The sequence below is a fragment of the Coregonus clupeaformis genome, chromosome 21 (assembly GCF_020615455.1).
Source record: "Coregonus clupeaformis isolate EN_2021a chromosome 21, ASM2061545v1, whole genome shotgun sequence".
Lineage (NCBI taxonomy): Eukaryota > Metazoa > Chordata > Actinopteri > Salmoniformes > Salmonidae > Coregonus > Coregonus clupeaformis.
Genome location: NC_059212.1, coordinates 25,136,790 through 25,154,144, shown reverse-complemented (window position 1 = coordinate 25,154,144; position 17,355 = coordinate 25,136,790). Strand labels below are relative to the sequence as shown.

Genomic DNA, 17,355 nt, shown 5'->3' with positions numbered 1-17,355 from the left:
CATTGCAATTACCAGTCACCCCAATCGGAGAGGACAAGGCAGGGGGGGCTGGACCGGAGCTGGCCCGGGGCTTGGCCTCGTTTGGCCCAGTAAAAGCCCCTCTGGCAGCCGAACTAACCCCTCTGGCAGACCTGCCAACCATCCATCTACTGCTGCCCTCAGAGAGAGAAAGCCAAGCAGGCAGACAGCGGACAGACTTCCGCCCATAAACTACAGCAGGCCTGAGGCTCAGACTAGGGCCTGTGTGCAGTGTACGCTATACCAGGGGTCACATTAGCTTTCAGAAATATGCATTTTCAGAATCTGCATTTTAAACCATTTCACCTGCATTTTATATTGAAAGTCAACATAGTCCCGTGTAGCACAGTTGGTAGAGCATGGCATTTGCAACGCCAGAGTTGTGGGTTCGGTTCCCACGGGGGGCCAGTATGAAAAAATATATGTATGCACTCACTAACTGTAAGTCTCTCTGGATAAGAGTGTCTAAATGACCAACAAAAAAAAAACAGTGGTGTACTTATTTTAATATAGTGATAAGGGGCGTGCAACTACTATTTGTATTTGTATTTATTAAGGATCGCCATTAGCTGCTGCCAAGGTAGCAGATACTCTTCCTGGGGTCCAGCAACATTACATGACATTACATTTCATAACACTTTACCCAATACATTTAGTGTGTTCCCTCAGGCCACTACTCCACTATCACATATTTACAATACAACATCCATGTGTACGTGTGTGTAGAGTGCGTGTCATATCATGCGTATGTGTGTCTCTGCCTGTGTGTGTGTCTCTTCACAGTCCCTGCTGTTCCATAAGGTGTATTTTTATCTGTTTTTTGTATCTGATTCTACTGCTTGCATCAGTTATCTGATGTGGAATAGAATTCCATGTTGTCATGGCTCTATGTAGCACTGTGCGCCTCCCATAGTCTGTTCTTGACTTGGGGATTGTGAAGAGACCTCTGGTGGCATGTCTTGTGGGGTATGCATGGGTGTCCGAGCTGTGTGCTAATAGTTTAAACAGACACCTCGGTGCATTCAGCATGTCAACACTTCTTACAAAAACAAGTAGTGATGAAGTCAATCGCTCCTGTACCTTGAGCCATGAGAGATTTACATGCATATTATTAATGTTAGCTCTCCGTGTACATTTAAGGGCCAGCCGTGCTGCCCTGTTCTGAGCCAATTGTAATTCCTCTTTGTGGCACCTGACTACACGACTGAACAATAGTCCAGGTGCGACAAAACTAGAGCCTGTAAGACCTGCCTTGTTGATAGTGTTGTTAAAAAGGCTGAGCAGAGCTTTAATATGGACAGACTTCTCCCCATCTTAGCTACTGTTGTATCAACATGTTTTGACCATGACAGTATACAATCCAGGGTTAATCCAAGCAGTTTAGTCACCTCAACTTGCTCAATTTCCACATTATTTATTACAAGATTTAGTTGAGGTTTAGGGTTTAGTGAATGATTTGTCCCAAATACAATGCTTTTAGTTTTTGAAATATTTAGGACTAACTTATTCCTTGGCACCCATTCTGAAACTGCAGCTCTTTGTTAAGTGTTGCAGTGATTTCACTCGCTGTAGTAGCTGACGTGATAGTGTTGAGTCATCCGCATACATAGACACACTGGCTTTACTCAAGGCTATTGGCATGTCAATAGTAAAGATTTAAAAAAGTAAGGGGCCTAGACTGCTGCCCTGGGGAATTCCTGATTCTACCAGGATTATGTTGGAGAGGCTTCCATTAAAGAACACCCTCTATAATTTTTCTTCACCAAAAATACATTAGTGCAACACATTTGGCAACAGAAGTTGACAACAGAAGTGCAATGCTATTTGGCTAGCAGCCACACACAGCTAAGTAAATTAGCTTACGATGAAAAAGCAAGGTATTTTTTGCCATCATATTTCTCATGTTTATCATAGAAAGAATGTAGCGAGCTACATTTCCTAACGTTTTGCTTAAGGTTATTCTTACATTTTAACTTGCTACCGGAGAACAACTACACAGGAGGAAAGTACCTGAGAAAAGTAGACTGAACAGATCAGTCAGAGCGCTGTCTGGTGATCCAACGACAAGGGCAAAGATATTTCATCCGAGTGGAGAAGTGCAACTGAAGTGCAAAATTTGATGCGGTGAAGTTGTCCTGTCCCCTTAGCAGAAAAACACCCCCAAAGCATAATGTTTCCACCTTCATGTTTGACGGGGGGGATGGTAGCATTCCTTCTCCTCCAAACACGGCGAGTTGAGTTGATGCCAAAGAGCTCGATTTTGGTCTCATCTGACCACAACACTTTCACCCAGTTCTCCTCTGAATCCTTCAGATGTTCATTGGCAAACTTCAGACAGGCATGTATATGCGCTTTCTTGAGCAGGGGGACCTTGCGGGCGCTGCAGGATTTTAGTCCTTCACGGCGTAGTGTGTTACCAATTGTTTTCTTGGTGACTATGGTCCCAGCTGCCTTCAAATAAACCTACCATTAAAATGATAGACTGATCATTTCTTTGTCAGTGGGCAAACGTACAAAATCAGCAGGGGATCAAATACTTTTTTCCCTCACTGTATCTTGTTGTTATTAGTCCCATCCTTCAACTTCATTCAACACCACCCATCTATCTCTTAACACCATCCACATTGGATTTCTATTTGCCATATATTTTTCAACTGTACTGTGATGTTTTACAAAAGTTCTGAACCTTTCTATTCTCATTGTTTCTACAGATTGTAAATTGAAAATAAACATCTTTGCTAAAAGTATTATTATATTATTGATCGATTGACTATGACTTTTCAGATCACCCAGTAGTGCTATGTGCAGGGTAAATATTGCAATCCTTTAGCCATTCCTGGACCTGTGTCCAAAAACAAGCTACAAATGGACAGTACCAAAACAAATGATCTAATGATTCTGTCTCTTCGCAGCAAAATCTGCAGAGCTGGGAAGATTGTATCCCCCATATAAATAACATTCTATTGGTAGCAAGAATTTTATATAATAATTTTAATTGAAAAATTCTAAGTTTTGAATCCGGTGTCGTTTTGCGTATCAGTTCATAAACACTATGCCATGGAATCGGTACGTCAAAAATCTCTTCCCAACTATTTTGCAATCTATATGGGACGGCTGTCAATCCTTTGGTCTTTAAATGAAACTTTTTTATTTATCACAATTTTCTTTAACCAATTATGTTCTTTAATGCAAGGCCGACAGACAAGTTCCTTCTTTTTCCCCCTTCCACTTTCCTCTTTCATTTTTGCGGTAATGCTGCAATTATTTGGTTGTAATTTTGGGTAAAGCAGACATTTCCATATGTTTTTGTTAGCTGCATGTGCCGAGCAGAATTTACAATAAAAGCATTTTCAATCGAACGCTGCTGGCACCCGCCCACCCGACTAGAATCACCACTCTTGACGGGTCTGACCTAGAGTATGTGGACAACTACAAATACCTAGGTGTCTGGTTAGACTGTAAACTCTCCTTCCAGACTCACATAAAGAATCTCCAATCCAAAGTTAAATCTAGAATCGGCTTCCTATTTCGCAACAAAGCCTCCTTCACTCATGCTGCCAAACATGCCCTCGTAAAACTGACTATCCTACCGATCCTTGACTTCGGCGATGTCATTTACAAAATAGCCTCCAACACTCTACTCAGCAAATTGGATGTATTCTATCACAGTGCCATCCGTTTTGTCTCCAAAGCCCCATACGCCACCCACCACTGTGACCTGTACGCTCTTGTTGGCTGGTCCTCACTACATGTTCGTCGTCAAACCCACTGGCTCCAGGCCATCTATAAATCACTGCTAGGCAAATCCCCCGCCTTATCTTAGCTCATTGGTCACCATAGCAGCACCCACCCGTAGTCTGCGCTCCAGCAGGTATATCTCACTGGTCATTCCCAAAGCCAACACCTCCTTTGGCCGCCATTCCTTCCAGTTCTCTGCTGCCAATGACTGGAACGAATTGCAAAAATCTCTGAAGCTGGAGACTCTTATCTCCCTCACTAACTTTAAGCATCAGTTGTCAGAGCACCTTACCGATCACTGCACCTGTACACAGCCCATCTGAAATTAGCCCACCCAACTACCTCATCCCTATATTGTTATTTATTTTTGCTCTTTTGCACCCCAGTATCTCTATTTGCACATAATCTCTTGCACATCTAGCATTCCAGTGTTAATACTATTGTAATTATTTTGCACTATAGCCTATTTATTGCCTTACCTCCATAACTTTCTACATTTGCACACACTGTATATATATTTTCTGTTGTATTTTTGACTTTATGTTTTTTACCCCATATGTAACTCTGTGTTGTTTTTATCGCACTGCTTTGCTTTATCTTGGCCAGGTCGCAGTTGTAAATGAGAACTTGTTCTCAACTGGCTTACCTGGTTAAATAAAGGTGAAATTTAAAAATTTAAAAAAAAAAAAAAATTTAACAAAACGCAGCAAGATATTTTTTCTGCGTTTTATCTTTCCTTTTCTGCATGAAAAGCACAGAATCCTGCGTTCATGCAACCCCTGCTATACTTTCCCTAGTCTCCATGCTCCCACTGCCTCTTCACAATACAGCTAACTGCCAACACTACCTACCCACCATCCATTCCACAGCTACTCTCTACCCTCCCTACTCACTCCACCACCCAGCTCCTGCCAACTCTCTACCCTCCCTAGTCTACCTCTCCACAACCCAGCTACTGCCAAAACCACTGCAGGGAAAATAAGATAGCTGTGCCCTCTTGACCAATCAGAAACTAGCCAGAGCTAGAGCCAGCAACAGTGGCCCAAGAGGATTGGAATAAAAACATTTCAATGAATTCCTCAACAACTATATTTTTGTACAAATAACTAGCAAAACAACTAAAACTGTTTGGTTTTCAACTGTTTATGCTGGTGTCAAATAAGGACAAGTTCAACTGTATGTCAGCAAAGAGCTGCATTCACAGGCCTTATCCAAGTACTATAAAGTGTCTTCCTCTGTTCCATTTCCTTTCTTGTGGTTTAGGACATTGAAGTTTTGGGCAAATTGGTTTACAAACGGAAAGAGTTCCTCTATCTCTAACCTGGTTAAAATCCCTTACCTGTCCCACTATCACTCTATTCCCTAAAAGGCCTTCCCATCCCATCCCACTTTTCCCCTCTCCTTACCCTGGAAGGCGGTGGCGTGGCCGGAGATAAGGTACTTCAGCTCGAAGCTGTAGGAGCGGACGCTCTGGAGGGTCTCTCGTCTCACCGCCGCCTGGTAGCTCTCCTCCATCTTGCGGGTGCAGCAGGACGGGCCCTGGTGCTTACACACCAACAGGTCCACATCTGATGGGACAGAGGGATGTGGACAGGGTTTATATTTGATTGATTTTATTTTGGTGTCATACACTGCCTAGCCCGTATGGGCTTATAACACGTTATTTATTTAAGTACGTGTGTACAAAATACAAAACAAAATTACATTTAAATTAAATGCATAATTAATAATTATAACAAAGTACAGCTATCAATTATCTTGTCACATTACAATACAAACAATACACTTATCCTTCTCCCCCAGGCTTTAAAAAGAAATTGAGCAATATCGAAATCCTTTCTGAAAAATAATTCTAGCCTGTGTTCATCATGTAGCCAGAACACTTCAGGGTGAGCATTTTACTGCAGTGGGCTAAACAGGGTCACACAGTGTTTCTTAGGTAGTCTTAAACAAATCTACAGTGAGGGAAAAAAGTATTTGATCCCCTGCTGATTTTGTACATTTGCCCACTGACAAAGACATGATCAGTCTATAATTTTAATGGTAGGTTTATTTGAACAGTGAGAGACAGAATAACAAAACAAAAATCAAGAAAAACGCATGTCAAAAATGTTATAAATTGATTTGCATTTTAATGAGGGAAATAAGTATTTGACCCCTCTGAAAAACATGACTTAGTACTTGGTGGCAAAACCCTTGTTGGCAATCACAAAGGTCAGATGTTTCTTGTAGTTGGCCACCAGGTTTGCACACATCTCAGGAGGGATTTGTACCACTCCTCTTTGCAGATCTTCTCCAAGTCATTAAGGTTTCGAGGCAGACGTTTGGCAACTTGAACCTTCAGCTCCCTCCACAGATTTTCTATGGGATTAAGGTCTGGAGACTGGCTAGGCCACTCCAGGACCTTAATGTGCTTCTTATTGAGCCACTCCTTTGTTGCCTTGGCTGTGTGTTTTGGGTCATGCTGGAATACCCATCCACGACCCATTTTCAATGCCCTGGCTGAGGGAAGGAGGTTCTCACCCAAGATTTGACGGTACATGGCCACGTCCATCGTCCCTTTGATGCAGTGACGTTGTCCTGTCCCCTTAGCAGAAAAACACCCCCAAAGCATAATGTTTCCACCTCCATGTTTGACGGTGGGGATGATGTTCTTGGGGTCATAGGCAGCATTCCTCCTCCTCCAAACATAGCGAGTTGAGTTGATGCCAAAGAGCTCCATTTTGGTCTCATCTGACCACAACACTTTCACCCAGTTCTCCTCTGAATCATCCAGATGTTCATTGGCAAACTTCAGACAGGCATGTATATGTGCTTTCTTGAGCAGGGGGACCGTGCGGGCGCTGCAGGATTTCAGTCCTTCACGGCGTAGTGTGTTACCAATTGTTTTCTTGGTGACTATGGTCCCAGCTGCTTTGATATCATTGACAAGATCCTCCCATGTAGTTCTGGGCTGATTCCTCACCGTTCTCATGATCATTGCAACTCCACGAGGTGAGATCTTGCATGCAGCCCCAGGCCGAGGGAGATTGACAGTTATTTTGTGTTTCTTCCATTTGCGAATAATGGCACCAACTGTTGTCACCTTCTCACCAAGCTGCTTGGCGATGGTCTTGTAGCCCATTCCAGCCTTGTGTAGGTCTACAATCTTGTCCCTGACATCCTTGGAGAGCTCTTTGGTCTTGGCCATGGTGGAGAGTTTGGAATCTGATTGATTGATTGCTTCTGTGGACAGGTGTCTTTTATACAGGTAACAAGCTGAGATTAGGAGCACTCCCTTTAAGAGTGTGCTCCTAATCTCAGCTCGTTACCTGTATAAAAGACACCTGGGAGTCAGAAATCTTTCTGATTGAGAGGGGGTCAAATACTTATTTCCCTCATTAAAATGCAAATCAATTTATAACATTTTTGACATGCGTTTTTCTGGATTTTTTTGTTGTTATTCTGTCTCTCACTGTTCAAATAAACCTACCATTAAAATGATAGACTGATAATTTCTTTGTCAGTGGGCAAACGTACAAAATCAGCAGGGGATCAAATACTTTTTTCCCTCACTGTACTTAGAAACAAAAGTACACATCTCACACACATGGTCATGGGCTTAAAAAAAGAAGACACCTGTACGATGTCAGATAAATGTATTCAATTTTGAGTTTACATCCCAATATTACACTATATACATCAAAGAAGACTGAACTATAACAAAACCATTCGACATATAAAGACCAGATCTTCTGCAGGTTTTTAAAAAATGTTTATTAATTATGAAATTATGAAAAATATTAATAACATTCCACCCATGAGGCCACCATAGGGCAATTTGTTAATTGGACTGCATGAAAGCTTTTACAAAACAGAACATGTCTCAGATCTCAGATTTGATTTGATTTGATCACCATATAGAGCAGTGTTTCCCAACTCTGGTCCTACACCTGATTCTACTTGTCAACTAATCATCAAGCCCTTGACAAGTTGAATCAGGTGTTTTTGTCTGGGGCTACAACAGAAACGTGTGCAGTTGGGGGTACTGGAGGACTGGACTACAGTGGGGAAAAAAGTATTTAGTCAGCCACCAATTGTGCAAGTTCTACCACTTAAAAAGATGAGAGAGGCCTGTAATTTTCATCATAGGTACACGTCAACTATGACAGACAAATTGAGGAAAAAAAATCCAGGAAATCACATTGTAGGATTTTTAATGAATTTATTTGCAAATTATGGTGGAAAATAAGTATTTGGTCACCTACAAACAAGCAAGATTTCTGGCTCTCACAGACCTGTAACTTCTTCTTTAAGAGGCTTCTCTGACCTCCACTCGTTACCTGTATTAATGGCACCTGTTTGAACTTGTTATCAGTATAAAAGACACCTGTCCACAACCTCAAACAGTCACACTCCAAACTCCACTATGGCCAAGACCAAAGAGCTGTCAAAGGACACCAGAAACAAAATTGTAGACCTGCACCAGGCTGGGAAGACTGAATCTGCAATAGGTAAGCAGCTTGGTTTGAAGAAATCAACTGTGGGAGCAATTATTAGGAAATGGAAGACATACAAGACCACTGATAATCTCCCTCGATCTGGGGCTCCACGCAAGATCTCACCCCGTGGGGTCAAAATTATCACAAGAACGGTGAGGAAAAATCCCAGAACCACACGGGGGGACCTAATGAATGACCTGCAGAGAGCTGGGACCAAAGTAACAAAGCCTACCATCAGTAACACACTACGCCGCCAGGGACTCAAATCCTGCAGTGCAAGACGTGTCCCCCTGCTTAAGCCAGTACATGTCCAGGCCCGTCTGAAGTTTGCTAGAGTGCATTTGGATGATCCAGAAGAGGTTTGGGAGAATGTCATATGGTCAGATGAAACCAAAATAGAACTTTTTGGTAAAAACTCAACTCGTCGTGTTTGGAGGACAAAGAATGCTGAGTTGCATCCAAAGAACACCATACCTACTGTGAAGCATGGGGGTGGAAACATCATGCTTTGGGGCTGTTTTTTCTGCAAAGGGACCAGGACGACTGATCCGTGTAAAGGAAAGAATGAATGGGGCCATATATCGTGAGATTTTGAGTGAAAACCTCCTTCCATCAGCAAGGGCATTGAAGATGAAACGTGGCTAGGTCTTTCAGCATGACAATGATCCCAAACACACCGCCCGGGCAACGAAGGAGTGGCTTCGTAAGAAGCATTTCAAGGTCCTGGAGTGGCCTAGCCAGTCTCCAGATCTCAACCCCATAGAAAGTCTTTGGAGGGAGTTGAAAGTCTGTGTTGCCCAGCGACAGCCCCAAAACATCACTGCTCTAGAGGAGATCTGCATGGAGGAATGGGCCAAAATACCAGCAACAGTGTGTGAAAACCTTGTGAAGACTTACAGAAAACGTTTGACCTGTGTCATTGCCAACAAAGGGTATATAACAAAGTATTGAGAAACTTTTTATTATTGACCAAATACTTATTTTCCACCATAATTTGCAAATAAATTCATTAAAAATCCTACAATGTGATTTTCTGGATTTTTTTTTCTCATTTTGTCTGTCATAGTTGACGTGTACCTATGATGAAAATTACAGGCCTCTCTCATCTTTTTAAGTGGGAGAACTTGCACAATTGGTGGCTGACTAAATACTTTTTTTCCCCACTGTATATGGTGAAATGGGTATAACGCTACAAGCTTGGCACACCTGTATTTGGGGAGTTTCTCCCATTCTTCTCTGCAGATCCTCTCAAGCTCTGTCAGGTTGGATGGGGAGTGTCGCTGCACAGCTATTTTCAGGTCTCTCCAGAGATGTCCGATTGGGTTCAAGTCCGGGCTCTGGCTGGGCCACTCAAGGACATTCAGAGACTTGTCCCGAAGCCACTCCTGCGTTGTCTTGGCTGTGTGCTTAGGGTCGTTGTCCTGTTGGAAGGTGAACCTTCGCCCCAGTCTGAGGTCCTGTGCATTCTGGAGCAGGTTTTCATCAAGGATCTCTCTGTACTTTGCTCCGTTCATCTTTGCCTCAATCCTGACTAGTTTCCCAGTCCCTGCCACCACCATGAATGACCATAGGGATGGTGCCAGGTTTCCTCCAGACGTGACGCTTGGCATTCAGGCCAAAGAGTTCAATCTTGGTTTCATCAGACTAGAGAATCTTGTTTCTCATGGTCTGAGAGTCGTTAAGGTGCCTTTTGGCAAACTCCAAGCGGGCTGTCATGTGCCTTTTACTGAGGAGTGGCTTCCGTCTGGCCACTCTACCATAAAGGCCTTATTGGTGGAGTGCTGCAGAGATGGTTGTCCTTCTGGAAGGTTTTCCCATCTCCACAGAGGAACTCTGTCAGAGTGACCATCAGGTTCTTGGTCACCTCCCTGACCAAGGCCCCTCTCCCCCGATTGCTCAGTTTGGCCGGGCGGCCAGCTCTAGGAAGAGTCTTGATGGTTCCAAACGTCTTCCATTTAAGAATGATGGAGGCCACTGTATTCTTGCAGACCAATGCTGCAGACATTTTTTGGTACTCTTCCCCAGATCTGTGCCTCGACACAATACTGTCTCGGAGCTCTGCGGACAATTCCTTTGACCTCATGGCTTGGTTTTTGCTCTGACATGCACTGTCAACTGTGGGACCTTATATAGACATGTGTGTGCCTTTCCAAATCATGTCCAATCAATTGAATTTACCACAGGTGGACTCCAATCAAGTTGTAGAAACATCTCAAGGATGGTCAATGGAAACAGGATGCACCTGAGCTCAATTTCAAGTCTCATAGCAAAGGGTCTGAATACTTATGTAAATAAGGTATTTATGTTTTTTATTTATTTGTAAAAAGTTATAAAAACCTATACTCGCTTTGTCATTATGGGGTATTGATGAGGGGATTTTTTTTTTTTAAGTAACAAAATGTGGAAAAAGGGAAGGGGTCTGAATACTTTCCGAATGCACTGTACAACCTGAGCATAGAAAAAGAGGAGAGAACGAGAGAAAGTATATAAGATTATGTAGGATTTCATACATGCTTAGCTTACCATTAAAAATACAAGCTCTGCTTGGAGTATGAATGGTATTGGTGAATGTGTTAGCACATATAGCCTATGCAAGCACACGCACACACACACACACTATGTGAGTCACATTGGGACTTTTACATCACTCTATAAACTGGACTCGTACTAGCCATAATATCTTGGCCCATAATAAACCACATAAAGGTTAATGATCTAATACGATCTAATATGAACCTAAGTGAGGCTCAATCTGGCACCATGACATCAACACAGTTCCCACATTAGTCAGTCCACCCTGTCGTGACACGCAGCCTGACACCCTCCTCTACCCCTCTCATACTGTCAGTTACATATATAAACACGGCCATGACATCACCGAGGCTGGCCACAATTAGCAGAGCGTGTAATATTTTAAACTCTCCCAATCCGCCGGTTCCCATCTTCGCTGCCCCTTACCCCCTCGTCCCCCTTGCTGTCCCCCACCACCCTCGTCCATTCCAGCCGGGTGCTCATAAGGTTGTGCCCTGATATGATAAGTCATCAAGGGGAGTGGGGGGCAGGTGGTGTAACCGGACCCCGAAAGCATGGGCCTATACGCCAGGCCTAGAGCTTCCCCAGTCCAAATCCACCCTGAAACACAATAGGGTTGCACTCGTCTCATTCCCTCTATTGCTCATTTGTTTGACATGCCCCTAATGCCGCATGGCTGTCACTTAATTACCCAGAGGGAGAGAGAGTCCACTGAGCCCCCATCTGTTCCAATCCCTAAGGAATGGAGTCACGACTGGACTGAGCTCCACACGTCTCTCCCTCTACAGTGAGGGAAAAAAGCATTTGATCCCCTGCTGATTTTGTACATTTGCCCACTGACAAATAAATAATCAGTCTATAATTTTAATGGTAGGTTTATTTGAACAGTGAGAGACAGAATAACAACAAAGAAATCCAGAAAAACGCATGTCAAAAATGTTATAAATTGATTTGCATTTTAATGAGGGAAATAAGTATTTGACCCCCTCTCAATCAGAAAGATTTCTGGCTCCCAGGTGTCTTTTATACAGGTAACAAGCTGAGATTAGGAGCACACTCTTAAAGGGAGTGCTCCTAATCTCAGCTTGTTACCTGTATAAAAGACACCTGTCCACAGAAGCAATCAATCAATCAGATTCCAAACTCTCCACCATGGCCAAGACCAAAGAGCTCTCCAAGGATGTCAGGGACAAGATTGTAGACCTACACAAGGCTGGAATTGGCTACAAGACCATCGCCAAGCAGCTTGGTGAAAAGGTGACAACAGTAGGTGTGATTATTCGCAAATGGAAGAAACACAAAATAACTGTCAATCTCCCTCGGCCTGGGGCTCCATGCAAGATCTCACCTCGTGGAGTTGCAATGATCATGAGAACGGTGAGGAATCAGCCCAGAACTACACGGGAGGATCTTGTCAATGATCTCAAGGCAGCTGGGACGATGGACGGGGCCATGTACTGTCAAATCTTGGGTGAGAACCTCCTTCCCTCAGCCAGGGCAATGAAAATGGGTCGTGGATGGGTATTCCAGCATGACAATGACCCAAAACACACGGCCAAGGCAACAAAAGAGTGGCTCAAGAAGAAGCACATTAAGGTCCTGGAGTGGCCTAGCCAGTCTCCAGACCTTAATCCCATAGAAAATCTGTGGAGGGAGCTGAAGGTTCGAGTTGCCAAACGTCAGCCTCGAAACCTTAATGACTTGGAGAAGATCTGCAAAGAGGAGTGGGACAAAATCCCTCCTGAGATGTGTGCAAACCTGGTGGCCAACTACAAGAAATGTCTGACCTCTGTGATTGCCAACAAGGGTTTTGCAACCAAGTACAAAGTCATGTTTTGCAGAGGGGTCAAATACTTATTTCCCTCATTAAAATGCAAATTAATTTATAACATTTTTGATATATATTTTTTGTTGTTATTCTGTCTCTCACTGTTCAAATAAACCTACCATTAAAATTATAGACTGGTCATGTCTTTGTCAGTGGGCAAACATACAAAATCAGCAGGGGATCAAATACTTTTTTCCCTCACTTTATCTGTCTGACGGTCTCCCTCCTTTTTTCTGTCCCAGAACTCACTTCCTTCTTCTGTCTGGTTCTTTCTTTCCTCCTGTTCTCTGTGTCTATTTCCTTCCTCCTGTTCTCTTTCTCAGACTCCCTCTCTCCCTTTATCTGTTGTCTCTGTCTGTCTCCAAGCCCTTGTTCTTGGCTCCAAGCCCTATTTATGTGTTGCTGACCCTCTATCCCAGACCTCTCACACTCTCTGTTCCTGACCCCATCTCTCATTCTGTCTCTTTCCCAGAACCCTTCACCATGCTCTTCTCTCTATGCCCCTGACCCTTTCTCTCCTGGCTGGCTCACCACTCTGTTTATCTCCAATATGAAACTAATATCCAGGCCAGGGACTCACAGTGGAATCCAGCTTGGCCTCCCAGTCCTTCATGACTAGCGACGGGGGAGAAAGAGATACCCATAAAGATTTTGGCAGCCACAGCCACAGCCACCAACCACCGCTATCAGGACAGGTCAACGGTGTCAGGAATATTCCAGAACATTGATTAGAACCAAGTTCTTATGCATGTTGTCCACATGGTGGGTAGATTGCTGTGATGGACTTTATTGAACCCTGATGAGAAGAACCAGTGTTTTCATGCTTGTGGGGTGAAGTAACAAACTGATTGTTGCAACTCTTTTATTATTGGACAGGTCTTACAATTCACAAAGAGTCCAACGTCAAAGGGAACTGAACAATAGCAAGTGATTCACAGCCTATTGAAGTTACCTTTGCTAATCCTCCCTTTGTGTAAATGTAATATCTGAGACATACTGTAGTACGAACAAAAGTTTGAAAACGCTGTAATCTCACTGGGACTAGAGTCTAGGATGTTGAGTCTAAGATATAGTCAGTTACTATGATACATTTCCTGTCAACAAAATATTTCCTTTCAACAAAAGCATTCATGGTACATTTTTTAATGGTAACCGCCATTGTAGCTCATGGTCTCGATATGGCTTAAGTTCCTTATAGGGCAGAACTCCTGCCCCTTATACAACAATGCTTTAGTCTCTTGCAGGGCATACCTCCAGTCCCTTAGCACTAATGTAATTTGATTCAGACCCAAGAGAGTTGGTGGGGCAAGGCCCAACTATAGGTCCTGGTGGTAAATTAGCGATCAGTGTGTGCGCCGCTCCGCTCGTTCTGCCTGGCCAGACATTCACACACACAGTTCAGAGTGCCGAGTCAGACTGATGTCAAGTCGGCCCTTTAATTCCCTAATCGGCCTCAGGTGACAAATACCTCCGGACCAATTGGCCATATTACAGTTTTTCTCCATTGGTTTGGCTCATTTCTTGAAACAGAAATTACATTCTCAAAACTCTAAGATCATTTGGCAAAACAGTCTTACAGTTCAGCACAACACTATAGCTCACTTGCAAAGAGCATCCTTATCTGTCCTAAAACTGTTCACTCATGCTTCAAAACTAAATTCCTTTCCCATATAAGGAGTCAGTGCCACGAAAATCGGCAAAGATCCTTCTCAATTGCTTTGGCTCATTTCTTGAAACAGACCGGACGTTCTCAACACTCTTGGTGCTTTAGCCAAAATAACGTGGATGGTTGGCACAACACCATGGTTCACCTGCAAAAGCTCATACCTCTCCCAAAACAGTTCACGCATGTGTCAAAACTAAATTTCCTTCTCATTTAAACAGTCAGTGCCCCCAAAATGCTTCGTCCCTTTGGCATTGTGTAGCACTGCAAGTCAAAATGTTTAGATGTTTTGTCACTATGGCAGAGGACCATTGAAATATCCCTCATGTCCACCTTTCAGTCTTAGCCCAGTCCTTCATTGACAATGGTTACTGTACTGTTTTTTGTCTAGCTAACAGAATACAATTGTGTATAAACTGAAAAAAATAAATAGGATTTTAGGGTAAGAGTAGCCTCCAAGGTTTGACATCACACATTGCACTCATACTGCCAGGAAATTGTAACCATTATCATTCACACACATAAAGTAACTTCCATACATCAGAGTAAAAAGAAAATGTATACAGCATAATATACTGTAATATAAACACACAAACAAAAAACAATGAAAATTATATGCAGCCTACAGTGCTGTAAATAAAGAGCTGGAGTTTCACAACTAACAGTTCTTCACTGGTCGCTGTCCTCACCCTCCTGGCCATCCACACGCTGCTGTCTGTCTGGCACACAGATTCTCGAAATCCACATCACAGCGTATATTCTCCCTTGCGATGCAACGAGGGAAAACGGCGTGCATGTCGCAACCATCCCCTACACTGATCTCCTGTAATATCCTCACACGCAGCGTCCATTGCATGGAGCAGGGACCTCTGATCTTGAGCCCGATGCTCATACACTCTCCACCTCCAAGCGGAAAAATACTCCTCAATAGGATTGAGGAAAGGAGAGTAAGGTGGTAGGAACACCATGACCATCCTTGGATGAGTAGTGAACCAGGCCCTGATGAGCCGGGCCACGGTGGAAATTCACATTGTCCCATACAATGACATATTGTGGTAGGTGAGGCCCCTACGAGACCGCTCTCATTTTCAGGGATCAAATCAACATGAAGGCGGTCCAAGAAGATGAGGAGCTTCTGTGTATTGTATGGGCCAAGACTGGGGATGAGAGTGGCCACACCATTCTCGATATGGCAGCACACATAGTTATATTGCCCCCTCGCTGGCCTGGGACATCCACCATGGCCCGGTGGCCAATAGCCACGTCTTCGCCCCTTGGCCAGGTTGAAGCCAGCTTCATCCACAAACACGAGGATGTGATGGGTCTCGTTTCCTTCCAATGCCATTATTCTCTACAATAGCGTAAAAAAAGAAAACATCAAATCAGTCATACAGAAAAGTCACACACTACAGTTACAGACAATTACATAGGAATGTTCTATGTTCTCCACAAGTTCAATATACTACTGGCCACTACTCCAGTGGTTCCAAACCTGGGGTACATGTACCCCTATGCAGGAGGTACTACAGGGGGTATTTGACAGAAAGGGGAGGGGGAAATCATCAATGACTAGACTTACTGAAAATGTTACAGTAAAACCCACAGTATTAGATAGATTTACATGGGAGGCACTAATTGCAGCTCTTTGACCCCTTTTCTTATTGTATGTTATATTCTTCAAAATAAGGATTATAATGATAATTGCATCATACAGTAAGCTGCAGTTTTTAAGCGAAATGTTGAAGTCAGATAAATCAAATACTTCCATACCTGGATTACCTGGATACACAAATCAGGTAAAGTGGGTACTGAAGCCAAAAAAGTTTGGGAACCACTGCTTAATTGTAAAAATGTTATAATGATGGACAACCAGTAACTGACTTACATGTACATACTGGTACCGCAGCTCTTTCACTCTATCAGAGTTCCTCTCAAATGGTACCCTGTAAATTTGCTTCATTGTCATCTGATGCTTCTTCAATATCCGGTCTATTGTGGAGATGCTTATGAGTTGACATTTTGGAATATGGCATTGTCTTGTAGGATTAGCCGCGGATCTGTCTCAATGTGATGGCATTATTTGCCATCACCATGTTACAGATCTCTTGTTCTTGTTGTTCATTGAGAAGTTTTCCTCTGCCACCTGTGCAAGGTTGTCGTCCAATCCTAGATATAGAAGTCAAAGGACAACACTCCATTCGTAATGTATACCTTATGTATTCCTTACAGAATGAGTTACCTATGTAATTGTATTGTTGTTTTACTTACAGTAACTTTACCACAATTCTAATGCATCACTGCACAGTGACTGGAATACTACTGTAAACTGTATCATCAATACTGTAGAAAATAAACTATTCCATAGTTTATTTTCTCCAATGTTTTTCTTGTCATTTTTAGTATCATAACATCCCATTGAGGTAAGATATTACTGTAGGCCTATCACACACACACACTAAATGAATAGGTAAATATGTAAATAAATATATTTCTTGCTCTATGCACAGTGTCCTGACCTATACAACATATAATTCCATCATTGACTGACTACATACCTGTTTTCCCTGCGAAAGGTTTGGATGATGGAGGAGACTGTGAAGCCAACATTAGGCTGCACTCGGCGACTTGCCTCCGCCATTGTGAGGCCATGGTTGATGACATGGTCTATAATTGTGGCCCCCGAATTTCATCCGGGACAGCATGGTGTCTTCGTGCTCTCGGCCTCTTCCCCCTATTCCACCACCACGCACCCTTACTCCTCCTCCTCCTCTTCTTCTTCTTCCTCTTCCTCGAGCAGGCAGTTGCCCTTGTTCATTTACTTGGCCAGGTGCCTCCATGTTCAGAAATTGTACTGGTCCTGCATGGTCAAGCTCTTTACATACATGTTTGGCAGCATTCACAGTCATGGACAGCACCTGTCAGGTAACTAAACATACTGTTTGATTGGTCATCTGAGATGTGTGAAACTCCTCCTTCGTTAGTCAAGTTCTAGTTTCACCTGACTGTCAATTGCTGTAATAAATTTATCAAATGTTCCAAGGGATTCATATATGGTATTCATGGTATTATGTTCTTGACTAATTTTGACAATTGGA

At 43.1% G+C, this 17,355-nt stretch overlaps 1 protein-coding gene across 3 annotated transcripts in view; it reads right to left on the bottom strand.

Annotated features, from left to right (window-relative positions):
• Positions 1–17,355, bottom strand: part of LOC121535149 (glypican-5) — a 209,612-nt gene that overhangs the window by 179,208 nt on the left and 13,049 nt on the right. For all 3 annotated transcript variants that reach the window (XM_041841917.2, XM_041841918.2, XM_041841919.2), the window contains exon 2: positions 5,163–5,324. In XM_041841917.2, the coding sequence (XP_041697851.2) occupies positions 5,163–5,324 (162 nt within the window). The remainder of the gene's footprint in view (positions 1–5,162; positions 5,325–17,355) is intronic.